General features: G+C 43.6%; 2 protein-coding genes across 7 annotated transcripts in view; one reads left to right on the forward strand and one right to left on the reverse strand.

Moving 5' to 3' along the window:
* LOC147025566 (uncharacterized) overlaps positions 1 to 9,810 on the forward strand; it is a 34,666-nt gene extending 24,856 nt beyond the window's left edge. For 2 of the 3 annotated variants that reach the window (XM_085886639.1, XM_085886638.1), the window contains exons 10-11: positions 4,062 to 4,352; positions 6,265 to 9,810. In XM_085886639.1, the coding sequence (XP_085742765.1) occupies positions 4,062 to 4,352; positions 6,265 to 6,519 (546 nt within the window). In that variant the 3' untranslated portion in view covers positions 6,520 to 9,810. Of the gene's footprint in view, positions 1 to 4,061; positions 4,353 to 5,239; positions 6,167 to 6,264 lie in introns of those variants that run through there. The other variant, XM_085886640.1, reaches the window with a different exon arrangement.
* APAF1 (apoptotic peptidase activating factor 1) overlaps positions 1 to 16,866 on the reverse strand; it is a 515,858-nt gene that overhangs the window by 315,880 nt on the left and 183,112 nt on the right. The gene's annotated exons all lie outside the window — the stretch shown is intronic.

The following is a 16,866-nucleotide window of genomic DNA, read 5'->3' on the forward strand; positions in this document are numbered from 1 at the left end:
CAACAGCATTGACAGCCAGTTCATCCTTTTTAATTCTGCTGTTCTGTAACTCCACATGTCCATGATCAGATTTGCCTGTGACTAACACGTCTCCGAGATGACGCAAGAAGGATGACCGGTATTCTGCTGTCAGGAAGAACCGACTCACTGCACCAGGTTTGAGACTATACTTGCGCACTCCTCCCGCAACTTTTGTGTCACGATTGGCTGTCTCTTCAATTGTCTGGTCCACGGGTATCTTAGCAAAGGGGTTCTTTTCTCCGAGTTGGACAGAAAACTCTCCTTCAAGGAAGTGTTGAAGCACTTCTGGATGGTCATTTCTGAGCTGGGACATTTCAGCGTAGTATACTGAAAGGTATCGGGCATAATTCTGTCGGTCATAGGTGAAGCACCAGACAATCATGCCACGAACTGCAGCCATGTGCAAATTCCAATCACCTTCTCTGGAAGAGCGAATTAGGTCCAGCAATACTCCCCCAACCATGTCAAAGTATGACATCCATAACGCTGAAAGAGGTCCATTGGTGTGCCGTCGATGTTCACAATATTTCTCAAAGTGTTCCAGCATCTGCAAGAACAATTCATGGTTCAGCGTCTCTTTATATTTGGAACTTTGACGAGAAGTGTCCAGAAGATCACTCAGTAATTCCAATAACTGATCGATCTGGTTCATCTGTGTAGGTTGTTGTTCCTTCAGCCATAGCAGAAATCCCGCCCATAGCAATCTGAAAAGGGCGTCATATATGTATTTGTGCGTTCGGAGAGACCTGTTGTACTGTCTGCCTGCCATGACACTCGTCACAGATCCCTCTGCCACTATTCCTGCCTCACTGCAAAGGTCACACAGGCCTGCATCCTCAAAACGTTTTCCAAGTATTCCCAGAAAGTTGCAGACCATGTGAAAAGAGCCGAGGTGAAGAATTACTCCGGGATATTGACATCTGTGTTTCCACAGAACTGCCACTTTGGAATAAAGGGCTTGGTCGAATACCAGTACAACCTCTTGAAGATGTGGGCTTTCTTTTACCTTCATTGACCTGTTCAAAATCTCAGCTGCTGTCGCCATGCTGGTTGCTGGAAAATTGATTGGGTTAAGATAGCCTATGTTGTGCTGATGAACTGTCTGGTCCTGTCTCATAATGATGTTGATTCCTGTCCATCCTGGAATAATTTGGTTTTCCGGTTGCATTTGCCGTAGAAGAATCCAGATCAAGTCCTTTCTGTGGATGGATTTTTGAGGAAGAGCGTGGTTTTCTTCAGCAACTGTTTTGCTTCCAGGTCCTTCTCTTTTCCCAGTGTTATAAATTGGAAGCTGTTGTTCTTCATATTTGATGGAACGTTGCTTTTTCTTTTCTATTACAGGTCGTGCCGATTCCAGCTTAGGACCATGCACCTTTTGTTGGACAATGATGCCATTGACCCTGTGGCTTGTTCCTGCTCCTGTTGCAGTTTCCTCGAGGAAAACTATATTGTCCCAAACGAGAGCGGAATATATGTAGGGGTTAACACAATCAGGAAGTGAGACAGAATCATCTGAGGATGAGGCTATTTTCTGAAGGCTCAAGGCAGTGTCGTTTTCCTCGAGAACAGTATATGAAACTCCATGCCCTAGTTTGTTTATTATCTGGATGATTTCCGAGTTTCCTGTCAGTGTTTTCACTGCATTTGATAGCAAGATGTCCTTCGGTGGTTTCACACGACCACAGGTGACACTGTAGACCAGATCTTGGCCATATGAATCCACTAACAGTTGAATTTTTTGCGAGGCACTGTGATAGCTTGGTTCACCTGAAAGGACACACGTTATGAAGATTTGCAGAAGTTCTGGTAATCGGAAGCCACTCCAGTTCACCAAAGCGGGCATGAAAGGCCACACTTGATCCTGGCGGATCTTTTATGGAAGATCGAATTATTTGGCCAGCTTTGATAACGACAGAAGAATCACCAGATGTTACTGCTGTAAGGGTTTCTATCTTGTCCTTGAGCTTCTGGTTCTCTTTCACAAGTTCGTAGATTGTGAGGGAATACGAGTGTTTTCCCTTTATCATCTTTACAGAAATGTAAAGTATCTGCAAATTCCTTTTCAATATTTCGTCGAATATGCTTCTTGGTGGATTCTTTGGTCATGGTGATCCCTGTGTTTGACATCACCTCAACGACGATTGCTGTGAGATCAATAATAATCTTTAATACACGAGGATTCGTGAATAAATCATCACGGATAAATGTGTAGAGCGATTCGTTCGCATGTCTTTCAGCCTCGTTGTACAGGCAGTCTTCTTCGGCATCAGGAGACGCATCAGTTGTTGCAGTTTCACCGCCTTTATTAGTGTACATGCGGTAACATGAGTGGTGGTAATGTGCCTCAGCGGCAACTAAGTCTCTTGATGCAACTGCTAAGATCTTCGGGTCGCTCATTTGTATTGCGCACTCCCATATTCTCTTATCACATCGCAGCTCTGTGCACTGTACAATCGATTCTCTTGTTCTTGATGTTTTTTTTATACTTTTCTCTTTCATAGAATATGCAATTTGTTTTGTAAACCCTTGCTGTTGAAGGTTTTGACCTGGGAAGATGTTTACTGCTACCAAATACTGTGGTTTCACCATCATCACGCCTTTCTCGATGTTTTTCTAAGAGCTGAAGGTCGCGTTTCAGTGTAAAGCGTGACCAACACGGTCTATAGTAAACTATGTCAGGCACCTGTTCTTCTGATAGATTTTGAGCTTTCTCCAGCAATGGGGCATGCTGACGTACACATGCAGCATTTAGCAATGTCTGCCATGATGAAACATCTTTTGGTGAAGTGAGCGGAGATTGGGAATCTTCCTCTGGATAATGGATAACACAAAAAGGTTTAGATCTTTTGCTTGGGGGCGAATCTGTTTGAAAAGCGGTCTGTGAGGGCCCTTCACCACTGTTGGAGGATTGCATGGCCATTATTCTTTATGCTTGATTGGGATACCTGAAATAAAGCAACAACAATAATTTGTTATAATGAAAACAAATGCAACTTATTGCATGAGTGCAGTCTCAAATTACTACATGAAGCAGAAAAGTGCATTGCAACAGTACAGATTTTTGCATTTCAAGCCTACAGACAGACTAAGGAATGAACGATTTTGAATATATGCTATAATATGATTAGATATGTTAGAAAAACACATAATCTATTTCTATCTACCAGCAGTACAATATTTTAAAAATGTTCAGGGATAAGGCCACAACTCAAAACGATGGAGTGAATCATCACTTATACTCCAAACTGTAAGGAATTCCCTGTATAGATTACCAGACAAGTGATGGCCAAGTCCTGGTAGGCCTATTGAGTATCAAATTTCATCAATAGATGGATCAGCCACTGAATACTAACACCTATACTAAATATTCTTGAACATAACACAAGACACTAATATCGCTTTTTCATTTTGATGTATTTCACTTGTTTTGCTGCATGACAAGGAAGGGTTTGATTACATCAAGTATGGTTTTAATGGAATCCTCATATATATATATATATATATATATATATATATATATATATATATATATATATATATATATATATATATATATATATATATATATATATATATATATATATATATATATATATGAAAACGTATGTAGACAACAAAATCACTCCTTTATGTGGACTTTACCAAAGTTATGACACTTTTTGTATTTGCGGAATGTTGTATTTTACATTTTGAAAGAGTTTCAATTTACTTTATCTATTTCAAGTAGTGTATATAACATCATAGTAATGAAATATGTAGCTACATATGCATATTCTGCCATGTGGATTAAAATTTCTCAAATATTGAAAAACAACAGGAATTCAACGTCGGTCATTTTGAATTTGGCTAATTAAACGCTTCAGCTACTCTGTTTTGCTTGCTATCGTGCATTCCCACAACATAGAGGTCATAAGCTTTCCAATGATAACAAAAACACAACCGGGCACTAATTTGGTACCGACAAAGTGGTCGGCCTCATGGACTATTCTGTTTGAATGAGATTTCTGCAATAAATTGATTCTTGTTTTTTTCCTCTGCAGGCAAACTACCCTGGCTGCAATCCAAGTAAACACCAGAAGAAATGTAAGAGTGAAAATAATTTGTTAACCACTCGAGGTGAATCACACTGGATGATGTCAAACACCACCCATGGAATGTGTCCATGTAACAATGATGCAGTGTTTTACTCTGAGCTTGAGAGAAGTGAAATGGGGAGTCCCTTCTTTGTTGACCTTGCAATTGAAAAGGCAGCTGTCACCCAAGCAGCTTACAGAGGATACCTGGACAGTAACAATATGAAACAGAAGCACCAAAGTGTCACAACTATCCAGGTGAGAAACCACATTTTCTGAAACATTTAAACAACATCTAAACTATGAAATAATCTGCAGGACTGAAGATGTAAATTTTGGATTGACCTCGGTGGTGTTTCCCATCTGAACCCATTGTTCATGATTCCTCCAGTTCAATCCCGTAAACACATTCACCTCACCCAGTAGTTTTGATCGGGTTTGTGGAACCTGGGGCCAAAGGTCAGTGCTTGTGCTCAAAGTAGCGGAGTGATGAGGGAAGGGCTGGGGTCAGGGTAGAAGAGGGGGCAGTAAGCCTGGGAGTCTTTGAGAGTGCCACAAGTGCTCACCACCCTGCCCATCCCCGTTCCTCAAGAGATAGACAAAACTGTTGGAACCTTTTATTTGTTTAATTCTTCGGTAAAAGGTAAAACCTTTATTTAAGTTAGAGGTAAAATCTCTCAAAAGTTTGAACAACAGGTGAAGTGGGCAGTTTCACAGTGTTACAACTCTGCAACAATGAGAGTGATTTGTACCACTCACAGATTGCTGTGGTTTATTGAGTGTGGGCCATCTGTTCACCCCGTCGACTTACTGCTGAAATTGAGTGCGTTAAAACCATTCTCCGTGACAATGCCTACCCTGAGCGACTCATCCGTGGGTTCACACAACAAAAGACTGCCAATCAGTCTGAGAACACTGTATTTAGACTGCAGTCATGTCTGGTTTACCTTAAGCTGCCGTGGAGAGGTAAAATCTCTCAAAAGTTTGAATAACAGGTGAAACAGGCAGTTTCACAGTGTTACAACTCTGTTACACCGAGAGTGTTCAGTTTTATAGGAGGAAGCACATCTTTCTGGACTGGGGAGCAATTTGTGGGTGGTACAAATCAATGTTATTTATGAATTCCAATGCCGGTGTAATGCCAGGTACGGAGGTCCCACATCCCTGAGACTGGAGGATCGGATCAAGCAGCACATTCCAATGGAAATCCGGAAGAACTTCGAGATTTGTCCTTTACAACAAACCCATGCATGCAAGAACCAAACAAGAACGTCGTTCAGAAAAGTGATTCGGCCATTGGTCAGCACCTCCTGATGAACAATCCTGAATGTGCCCAGGCCGAACACGCTGAATGGTTCTAGATTGTGACACGTGCTCGTGCCAATGCACATTTATGTGTTCTTGAAGCCACATTTCTACACACACGAGCTCCTGTTCTTTGCATACAAACATAGTTTGTGCAAATACTGCATTTGTTCTGACCTGGATCCATTATAACAGGTCTCCGGTTTCCTCGTTGCCTCAACGCTATGATGTGTATGTTGGTGTCGGTAACAATCCTTCGAGCCAATCCACAACTGTGTCTGAGCAAATTATTATTATGATTATTGTTTTTTGTGTCTGCGTATCTGGTCTTCTTGCGTGTACCCTGACGAGCTGCAAGACGAAAAGCTTTGACCAGGTCCATTCTTCTCTCTGGTGTACTTAATACCTTGTTGCATACCCGCCTGCTGTGCTGCTTGACCATTAGTTTGTCTTTCACCAAGCCCAGATGTGCTTTGTGCTTGGGCCAGCACGGTATTATACATTCGTTATTATTATTGCCATATGATACCACTATTATTGTTATTCTTGTGAATATTATTAGTATTAATTAGACGGACGTAATTAATACACAAAAAGCATGGCATACGCATGCACACACACGCACACACACGGACACATACGGACACACACACAGACACACACTCGTACACTTCCTCCATTTATAGTTGAAGAAGAAGGATCAATAACTAATGTATTTCATTAAATTATATCTTTCCTGAATACGTCACCAAGAGTTGTTGTTCAGCCTTTATCCCATCAATGACGTGTTGTGAGCTACTTGTGTTTTTTTTTTTTTGAGGCATAACTATATTTTACAGATGCTCTATTGTTCTTCTTTCTTCAGAGGTTTCCAGACCCTCTCCACCAACCCACCTGCTCTGATGAAAGTGGGTGTACGTGTACTACGCAAGGTTGGATGATGCAAGTCGAAGAATCCTCCGACTATGAATGGGATAATTTGGGGATTCCCTGGAAAGACTGTGTTTGTTCATCATCTCCCTTTGCTCGGTTACATCTCGTTCTGGATGAACTGGACGCGGACCTTGATAAAATAGCTCGAAACATGACAGAAATGGAATTTTTGAGAGAGTCATTTTAGCAGATATTGGGACGACTCCATTGCTTCAATTGTGTTTGATATTGATGAGAGGTTAGAGTTCAAAATCCATTTGTTATATTAACCCTTATTGATAAACTTTTTGTCGGCAACAACTTATCCTACAACCTCAAAACACCCGTATGTTTTATTTTCAGCATTTAAAACAAAGCTTACACTGAGGAAATAGAATGGTTCCCAAACCAATTAAATGGAGCACAGTCTCAATACTGCTCTTTGTTGATGAGATAAATATTTTATTATTTTATTATATTATTATATTATATAACCATATATTGGTTCCCATACATAATATTATAAATATCACAATCTAATCCATATATATCGAGTGTTTTTCCTGTTTTTGTTTCAAGCACCAGAGGGCATCAGCCTACGCGTCCTCAAAGCCTGCTCTTCTGCTCTTGCTCACCCTCTCTGTTCTATTCACCCTCTCATTTACTCAAGGTCATCTGCCATCTGCTTGGAAATCGGCAAATATCACTGCCCAACATAAAAAGGTGCAAAAACAGATCCCTGCAACTACAGATCAATCGGCCTTCTCCCAATCATCAACAAGGTTATGGAATCCATCATCACTTCAGACATCAAATCCTTCCTCTTCTCCAATGGCTTGATTTCTGATCATCAATTTGGTTTCAGACCAGGTCACTCGACCCTGGATATGCTGCTTCTGCTCTCCCAACAATGGATGGAGGTCCTCAATGCCAGACAGGAAATCCGAGCCATATCCCTGGACATATCACGTGCTTTTGACACAGTCTGGCACCCTGCCCTGCTCACCAAACTCTCTTCCTATGGTATCCAAGGCCATCTCCACTCATGGCTCGCAGATTTCCTCTCCTGTCGCAGTCAACGTGTGGCCCTAAATGGAGTTCTTTCATCCCCTCTTCCTGTCCAGGCTGGAGTTCCTCAAGGTAGCGTTCTGGGCCCTGTTCTTTTTCTGGTTTTCATCAATAATCTCTCCGACTCTGGAAAATCCTCTATATCTCTTTACTGATGACTCCACCCTCTGCCGTACCATCGGTCATCCCTCAGACCGGCAAGCAGCAGCTTCTTCGCTCACTGCAGGTCTGGATAAAATCACAAACTGGTCCAACACATGGAACATGTCTTTCAATCCAGACAAATCTCACACTCTCACTATGTCTCTTCGAAAGGACCATTTAGAACCCCCCCCCCATCCACTTTCTCAACAATCCTATGGAAGAAGTCCTTTCTTTCAAGCTTCTGGGTCTCACTATCTGCCATGACCTTTCTTGGGAAAGCCACATTTCAAACCTCGCCTCCAAAGCCAGTCGCCGACTGGGAATCCTCCGTCGTGCAAAGTCTTTCCTCGGCCCACCTGAGCTCCTGACTGCTTACAAAGGTTTTGCCCGCAGCCTGACGGAGTATTGCTCTCCCCTCTGGGCTGGTGCTCCTGCCTCCCACCTTTCTCGGCTTCACGATGAAGAAACCAAGGCATTTCGGATCATTGGCATCTCCCGCAATGAGGCTGAGTCTTTGGGCCTCTCACTCAATCACCGCAGGTTGGTCGGTGGTCTTTCTGTCTTCTACCGTCTTCTTTCCAGCCTCACCCTCTCCCCCCCCCCCTTGCTCTCTCTGCGATTTGTCCCCACCGCATTTCCGCAGGACACTCAAGGTCCGCCAACAACCCCCTTCTGGTAAAACTACCAAAATCACGAATCACTGCTCACCTTCACTCTTTCATTACTCTTCTTCCCGCCTTTGGAATAAACTCCCTCACTCTATTCATTCCCATTCTTCCCTCCAGGCCTTCACAACAGCTGTTCACCACCACCTCTTATCATCCCCCATCCAAATCCTCGATCTTTTCTACCCCCAATAGTCCACCCAAGCCCACCTCCTTCAAATTCCCTGCTTTCCTTCCTGAAAGTCCCTGTAATGTCCATCTTCTATTCCCCATGTTCCCTGTCCCATCCCTCTCCCTTCCACAGATCTCCTAATGTCTCTGTTCCCCAATGTTTTGTCCTTCCCACTCCCGCCCCTCTCGTCTCATTCCCCCCTTGCTGTGCGTTGTGTGTTTGCTCTCATACGAGCCTTGACAAGGTATAAAAAGCAGGATATGCTCTCAGCGGTCCAGATTTATGTCCTACATATCATCAAGACAGCTTTTGAGGCCGAATGCAGATTGGCAGAGTTTGTTGACCTCAATTGGGTCATGATTGTGGCACCGCATCACGTGGTATGAAGTTGAAAACATCTCCCCTTTATGATGTGGTGTCTTGCCATGTGTTTGAGAGAAATGAGATGAAGAGTCCCTTCTTGGTAGACCTGACCACGGAAGGGGCAGTAATCACAATTCAAGCAATATACAGAGGACACCGAACCAGGAACAGTTTGAAAAAGAAGGGCAAACGTGCAACAACTGTCCAGGCAAACAACATTTTACAAACATTTAAAATAATCTTTAAATTATGAAATTATCTGCAGTGATCAAGGTTTAAATTTTGAATGGACCTCGCTGGTTTTTGCACCTAAGTCAACTGTTCATGATTCCTTGATTTCAAGTTCATTCCCATCAAACACATTCACCTCACCATTTACAAATATCCTTGGAATTTTACAAAAGTCCACTCATTCCTTCGAATATCCACGTTCTGTAATTGATATAGAATGAATAAGTGGAAGATACTCCTCCCTCTTCTCTCCATGTACGTCCTTCGTGGTCATTTTGTGCTTTTCTTGAACATTTCCATTTGAAATTGCTCGCTCTACACTCGGCCAGAGTCTTCCGGTGCAGATGTTCAGGACAATGAACATATAACCAGGTCCGAGGAGGTGATACCAGGGAAAATGGGAAAACGTACACCACCTTCCTCTTTGTCCAAGTTCTCTCGTGAGTCTTGGGTTACTTGATATAAAAGGACATTTGATTATTTTGCATTATTTTCCAATTCATCTGAATTGTGAAATATCCAATGTCGTGGTAATGTGGACCTGAGTGAGACGAGAACTTGTTTGGGGAGATGTGGTTTTGTACAAACACAGAATCGTATTGTTGATCTTCCCCAGGCCCTCAACAAGCCCCCCATTTGATTTGTTTGTGAAACCATTAGCAAGGTTCCTGATCATGGACTATCATCAGATGGAAGATGAAGCAGTTTGAGCACTTTGATCCAAACTCGTTTTTTTTTTCTCCATATAACACGTTTTAACAAAGTAAAAATAAAAAATATTATCGTCATTGTAAGTCTTTTTTTTGATTGAACTTGGTCTTGGACGTGAACTTGTACGTAAATAACATGAGGACTGGAGAGTTCGTTGAACACCTTACCCTCCGCACTCTTGAGAAAAAGGTCTTTTAAACTCTTGCTTTGCGTTTCTGAGCACGACCGATATTTCCTACGAGCCGCCATTTTGTACGAATCTTGATATTCCCCGACACTGAGAGGAAGAACAGAACATTTGATTGGTTGAGATGGTGCAGTATTTTGTCAAAGTATTGCTAACCTGGAGGTTTTTGGAAGTACCAACAATGTGTGTTCTGTGGTGTTCAAGTATATAATTCAATTGAAATTAAAATAAAGTTTGAAAGGCTGAAGGAAAAAAGAAAAAAAACTTTTTCCAGAAGTTTCCCTCCATTGATACACCAAGGAAGCTGGTCACTTCCCAAGGGAGTTGGTGTTTCTCAATTTAATGGTGGTGTGATTAGAGAAGTGTTTTGGGGGTTTTTTTTTAGCTTGTCTGGAATTGTAATTTAGAGATAAGGTATTGTCATAGTCCACTGTCCGTCTGTCCATCTCCTATTTTTGACTTCTCTGGCCAAACCGCTGGGCGATCCGGTTGAAATTTAGCAGCAAGGTTCCGCTCCTGACTGGTAACGGGGATTGCAAAGCTCGGTCCGGTCAGGTAACTTGGAAGTCAAAATGGCAGACTTCGTAAATTTCTGTTAAGCCTGGTGTTGCCTTATTGGTTAGGGTGGTGGCTTGGGATACTAGGGTCCTGAGTTCAAGCCCCGTTGGGCCGCTGAATTAATACACCAGGAGGTTGACTCAGCCTGTCATCCTTTCAAAGTCGGCAAAATGAGTACCAGTGCACTGGTAAGGAGGACACTGCATCAGCGACATCGCTGCGTCCCAACCGATGATGCAACCAGCAGCCACAGGCTGCACTCGATAGATAGTAAATTGCTTCCAAAACGTCTTCTCCAGACCCACCAGTCAGAATGCTCCCAAATTTGGGTTAAAACATGAGGCCAGAACCCAGATTAGCTTCAGATCCAGTGGTCCTATGTTTATCATTTACGTGCGATGTACAATGAGGGAGTCGTAAACATTTATCGTTTACAGATGGCGTACAGTGGTAATTGTTACAGTGCATATTTTCAGTATTGTTTGTTTAAATATGCAGTTGGCCCTCTGTGTCGGCACATGGTTATAACAAAGAGATCGACCAATATGGGTTTTTAAAGGACTGATGCCGATAAAGATATAATGCCGACATATGCATCTGATTAAACAATTTAATAATAAAAAATGAGAATTGCACAACATTGTTGAACTTAAATAAACAAATTTATTTAACACAATGTATTTTTCATTCAAAAATGTAGAAAAGTATTGTTGCGGATCCGGGGGTGGGGGGGTTCTCACCCGAGTCTTGAAGCCAAATGTTACAGATTTGGTGCTACCCTCACCACCGCCGTCTCTGGGGTTATAACGCCGGCTGGCTCAGCACAGGCCTCAGGTCACGCGTCTTCAATCACGATACCAATGTACCCCTGGACCTTACCAGTTGGGGAAATAGACCCCGGTTACAGACTGGTTTTGTCAAATACCGAGCGTTTTCTGCCAGTCTGTAACCATTTTGGTTTTATATACCAATCGAGCGAATTGTTTCTCAGCGCGGCACAAATTGACTCAAAGCGGCAACTTCATACAAATCAGACAGATTTATCGGGGAACACAACATAAGCAAAATATTCACGACAATGTTATAATTAATTATCTATAACCCGTTCTTAACAAGGGAGATACGGGTTTCGAAGGGGTCCCTATCGAGATAAGCCTTAAACGACATGCAGACAAGACATAGACAGCATACAGACAAGACAGAGTACTTGGTGATGTTTCATGGATGAGAGGAAAGTGTCAAAAGTACGAATGTGGCTCGTAACAGGCGGATGTCCACGGATTCGAGCCCCAAGCTCGAGCACGCCGCGTGGCAAAATGGAGCTCGTCGTCCTATGTCGCACCGCCCACGCATGCGGCCTCCGCGCGTTCAGACCCCGCGAGGTCGACTGCACCAGACGGTCAAGTCGATGATGGGTTTCAGCTGGTTTCTCACAAGGTCCAGCATACAAGTCCATCCCTCAGGCCTCCTTCACGAAGCAGATCGCAGACAGACACAGCCATCCCCGACACAGCAGATCACGACTCCCACCAGTCGTCTCATCCAGCCGAGGGCAGACAGACCTCCTGCAGTCCTTTCCCTGCCTTTCCTTCGGCCCTGGCTTGCTTCTCCAGGCCACAGAAGGCAGACCCGGCATGCCTAGGTCCAGTTTCTCTCCCGGCAGAATCACCATTGGCTTTTCTTTGTTCGCTCGCCTCGAAGCCCAACTACTCATCCAGCAGATCGCGCCTCGACACCCGTCGTTTCTCTCTTGCCTTCCCGGCGCACGCTCGCCTCGAAGCCCGACTGCTCAACTCCGTCCTCTCAGTTTCTTACCACTTTTTTTTTCGGGGCGCGCCCCTTTACGAAGCCGACAAACTCCTCCCCTTAGTTTCACTTCCTTCTCTAGGCAACTCCCTCTCAAGCGACTGGGCGGGGCCTTGTCTGGAGAGGGGAAGGAAGGAATAAGAAGCCCTCGGTACACCACCGCTGCACAAACAAATAACAGCCTGTGACATCTCCCGACACACATGTAACCTCGAATTACTGAACAACCTGGCTAAACATGCATTTAATGGGGGATCTGGGCTAATCCTATATTTAGTAGCATACGAAGGGCCATTTCCGGAACAATATCGTGCACTTGTAAACAGCAGCATGTTTTTCCAGTTGGTCTGCTCCTGCTCATCCTTTTAAATGAGAAAACATATAAAACCAAAGCAAAAAAAATTGGGAAAGACTTTGTGGAATACCATGTGCTCCGGAAACATGACCTGCACCGGCTAAACCTGCCACTTTACCAGCTGGGTGGCCAGGTCAATCGGAGTCAACTTACTTTGGGAAGAACATCTTTACATTTTGAACGCAGACCCGTGTTTGGCTTCACAACTTTCTGTACTTCATCATAAAAGTTTGTTGTAAGCAAGTAATGAGAGTTACGCAAGGGTCCATCTATTTATTACACAGGTAAATGTGGTTGGGTGTTTCATTTCTTCCATACATACATATTCTCCACACATGCCCCTTCCCTTCCCTTTCTCCTATCTTGTCCCAACTGAACCTCCTTTCCATTTTCTGTCCTCCCTCCTTTTCTTCATTTCCTCAATTTAACCCCTCTCCTCCCATATGTGCCTTGGCCCTTCACCACCATCATTTAGTTCACGTGATAACCAAATACCTGATGTTGTACAACGAAAAGTGTGATGCTGAGTCATTCTTCGGGATACCAGTCCTGGAAGAGCAGGTGTCCTCACAAACTTCATTTGTATGTGACGTTGATTTGCTCTGTGTGTGACAGTGTGACTCAATCACGGATATGGAGGATAAAGATTTGGAGGACCTGCTTTCCAAAGAGCTTGAACTGCTGTCGTTATCCGATGAAGACGGTGATGAGGACCTGGAAATCGTCAAGAGGAGTGAGAATGAAAGGGACGATGTAAGTTTTCTCTCCTATAACGGTTAACTCGCGTGATTGAGTGTTATAATCACTTGGTAAGGTAACACTGAACCATTGCACATCCACTTCATTAAACCTTTGTTAACTTTACGTGATACCTCCATTTTACGAAGCATGTGGTACTGACACGAAGCTCTAATCGATGCAACAGATGAAAATGTCCAGCAGCTTCCATGTATCACCAACCCCAAATGCAGGGAAATGCAATTGTGGTCTTTGACAAGCAATACTAGTCATTTGTGTCCACCCAGAGGACCATGCACTTTGCAAAGGGATCAATTTGTCTTTGCAAATATGGTGGAATGTTGAACCCCAGTACCCCCTTACCTTTCCTCCGTGTGTTCCACACAACCCCTTTTTCACCTTCAGCCTCTGAAACTCCTCTCCCTTATCTCCACATCCCTTAACCCCATACTATCTCTCATCAACCTCTGTTCTCTTCCATTTGCATTTTCTCCTGTTGTCCTTTGTTAATACAAGTTCAAAAGATGTGCTCATTTAAAGTGCTACAGCCTGACACAGAACCAGTCTCCTTTGAAGTGATGCTGTCAGAGAGAGTGCTCACCTTTGACAAGGTTGATCTGTTGTAGGTAGGAAGCTGGCTGACCAACGCAGTGTTGAAAGTAATGTGCATTGTTGAAGAGACGACGGCGAAGGCACGAGATGGAGAAACTAGTTCGATAGATTGGTGCAGGAATGAATGTAAATGTGGAATGAATGCGGAGGCAGCGGCCCGAAGGTAATGAAAAATAATGAATGGTGCTGTGATGGAGTGATTGGGAACGAATGAGTCCCTCCCACGGGAACCCGGGGCTGGTACAAAGCTTGGCAAGTGGGATCACAGACCACAACACCTTTCCACCCCTCAAGGAAGGAAACTGTACTCCAAGCAAAGTTTTCTTTTACAAAGGCAGGTTCACATTTTTACAAAGGAAGATTAGTCTCAACATGGCATGAACAGTGCAGTAAACAAACAGCTTCATCCCGTTGACATTTACACGCATCAGGGCTTATACACACGTGCATGAATATTATGTTAAGCTTGAGATAGAGCATCTGCCATGACATTATCTCTACCCGAAATATGTACAATTTAAGGGGTATGGCTGTTCTAAAAGCCCCCGTTGGAAAAGGCGTTGATTCGTCATCTTGAACTCCTCCAGAAAAACCAGAGGATTTTGGTCAGTATATACCATAACATCGATTGAGCCATTCGTTACATATATTTCAAAACTCTGAAGCCAAAATCAGACTCGAGGCATCCTTCTCGATCGTAGAATAAACCTTTTGATGTTTGTTCAGCTTTTTGGAGAAGTAACTTACTGGCTTTTCAATACCCGACGCATCATCCTGAAAGAGTACTACGCCAACATCGCTTGCGTGTACAGTTAATTTGAATGGCTTACCAAAATCGGGAGTGGCCAACACTGGCTCATTGGCCAGAATAGCTTTCAATTTATCAAAAGCCTTTTGACAGGATTCAGACCACAAAATTTTTGCATTTTTCATCAACAGGTTTGTTGGGGGTACCACGAGCAAGCTGTAATTCGCACATAATTTCCTGTAGAACCCAGACATACCGAGATACCAAAGCAGTTCTCGCTTATTTGTGGGGACAGGGAAATCAGCAATCGCTTGGGTCTTAGCCTGTCTCGGGGATACATGACCCTGACCGACAACATGACCTTGGTCGGTAACCCCAGCTTTGGCAAATTAACTTCTTTTGATGTTTACAGCATTTGGCATCGGTAAGTCTTCCAAATGGTTCTCGGAGATGTCTCAAATGGTCTTGCCATGTATCGCTATACAGTATGACATCATCCAGGTAAACTACACAATTTGGAAAACCAATAGTAACCCGATTCATTAACCTTTGGAAGGCAGCAGATGCATTTTTCATCCCAAAAGTTATTACCTTTCACTGATAATAAGCCATCTGGAGTCACAAAAGCTGAGGCTTCTTTTGCCTGGTCAGTCAGAGGTACAAGCCAACAACCTTTAAGCAAATCTATTTTGCCAACATAAACAGCCTTACCGACCCTGCCTATACAATCTTCGATTCTCGGGATGGGATATGAATCGGTGTAGGTTACCGCATTCACCTTTTGTAAGTCTATACAGAATCTTGCAGAACCATGGGGTTTTGGTCCGAGTGCAATGGGCGAACTCCAGCTGCTCTGACTGGGTTCGATGATGTCGTGCTCTCGCAAATATCATACCTCTTCAAGAACCTTTGCTAACTTGTCAGGATTTAGCCGATTATAGGTGGATTGATTGGTCTGGCATTCCTTGCCTCAACATCATGGGAAGCCAATGAGGTGCACCCTGGCTCATCAGAACATAGATGGCCATTTTCCCTAATTGGAGCAGTTGCATCAGATCGTTTCTCCTTAGGTACGTGAGCTAATTCGGAGTCCAAATGTGTCAACACCTCCGAGTTTGATAGTTTAGCCCCCCAAGGGTTCCCTCTCAGGTTCTTGTAGAGCAATGCGATCTGATTCACAAGTCGGTATCTTGACGGTTTATATGACCAACCAGCTAAGCTCGCCCCACGAGCTGGCCGAGGCCAGCATCACTCTCATAGTACCGTTTAAGCATGTTAACATGGTACATCCAGCGGGGTTTCCATCTGTCATGGGTCCTCACCACGTAGTTCACATCACTCGGCTTATTTTTTGACCAAGTAAAGTCCGTTAAACTTCGCCGATAGTGGCTCCCTAGGCAGAGGTAGTAAAACTAGCACTTTGTCACCAGCATTAAAATTATGAGCTGTTGCATTCTGGTCAAAACATGCCTTCATTACTCGCCGAGATACTTTCAGATGTTCTTTGGTGACATTGTAGGCATGGGCAAGTCTTTCCCTGAAAGTACATTGGGATTCTCAGTTTCTTCGAGGAATCTCTTTTACTAATTTAAGAGGGCCCTGACCCTCAGGGCCATACACCAACTCAAATGGGCTGAAACCTGTGGATTCATTTGGGGTATCCCTGGTGGCGAATAACACAAAACAGATTATTTTGTCCCATTCTTCAGGATACTCCATACAATATGCCTTCAACATAGTTTTCATGGTCTGGTAGTATCTCTCAAGGACTCCCTGGGACTGTGGGTGGTCGGCCGAGGAATTCAACTGCCCAATTCCGAGCTGGTGCATGACTTCTTGAAATAAACCAGACACAAAATTCGAGCCTTGTTCAGACTGCACCTCCTTTGGCAAACCATATCTGGTGAAAAACTGAACCAAGGCATCCACCACCACCTGAGCTGTGATCCTTTTTAAGGGAACAGCTTCAGGGAATCGAGTTGACATGTCCATAATGGTTAATACATACCGATGACCGATGTCCATAATGGTTAATACATACCGATGATAAATTGTTGGAAATTGCAATTGGAGGAGAAGCAGGGAGACTCCGCTAGACCTATCGCAATGGTTGAATCCAAAGTGAATAGCCCTAATTATCGTGCCCTGTCAGTTAAGGCTGAAGATACTGCTGACCTTACGGGCCCTGTACTGGACC

This window comes from Eptatretus burgeri, chromosome 6, assembly GCF_056783735.1.
Source record: "Eptatretus burgeri isolate ZD-2024b chromosome 6, Ebu_testis_v1, whole genome shotgun sequence".
NCBI lineage: Eukaryota > Metazoa > Chordata > Myxini > Myxiniformes > Myxinidae > Eptatretus > Eptatretus burgeri.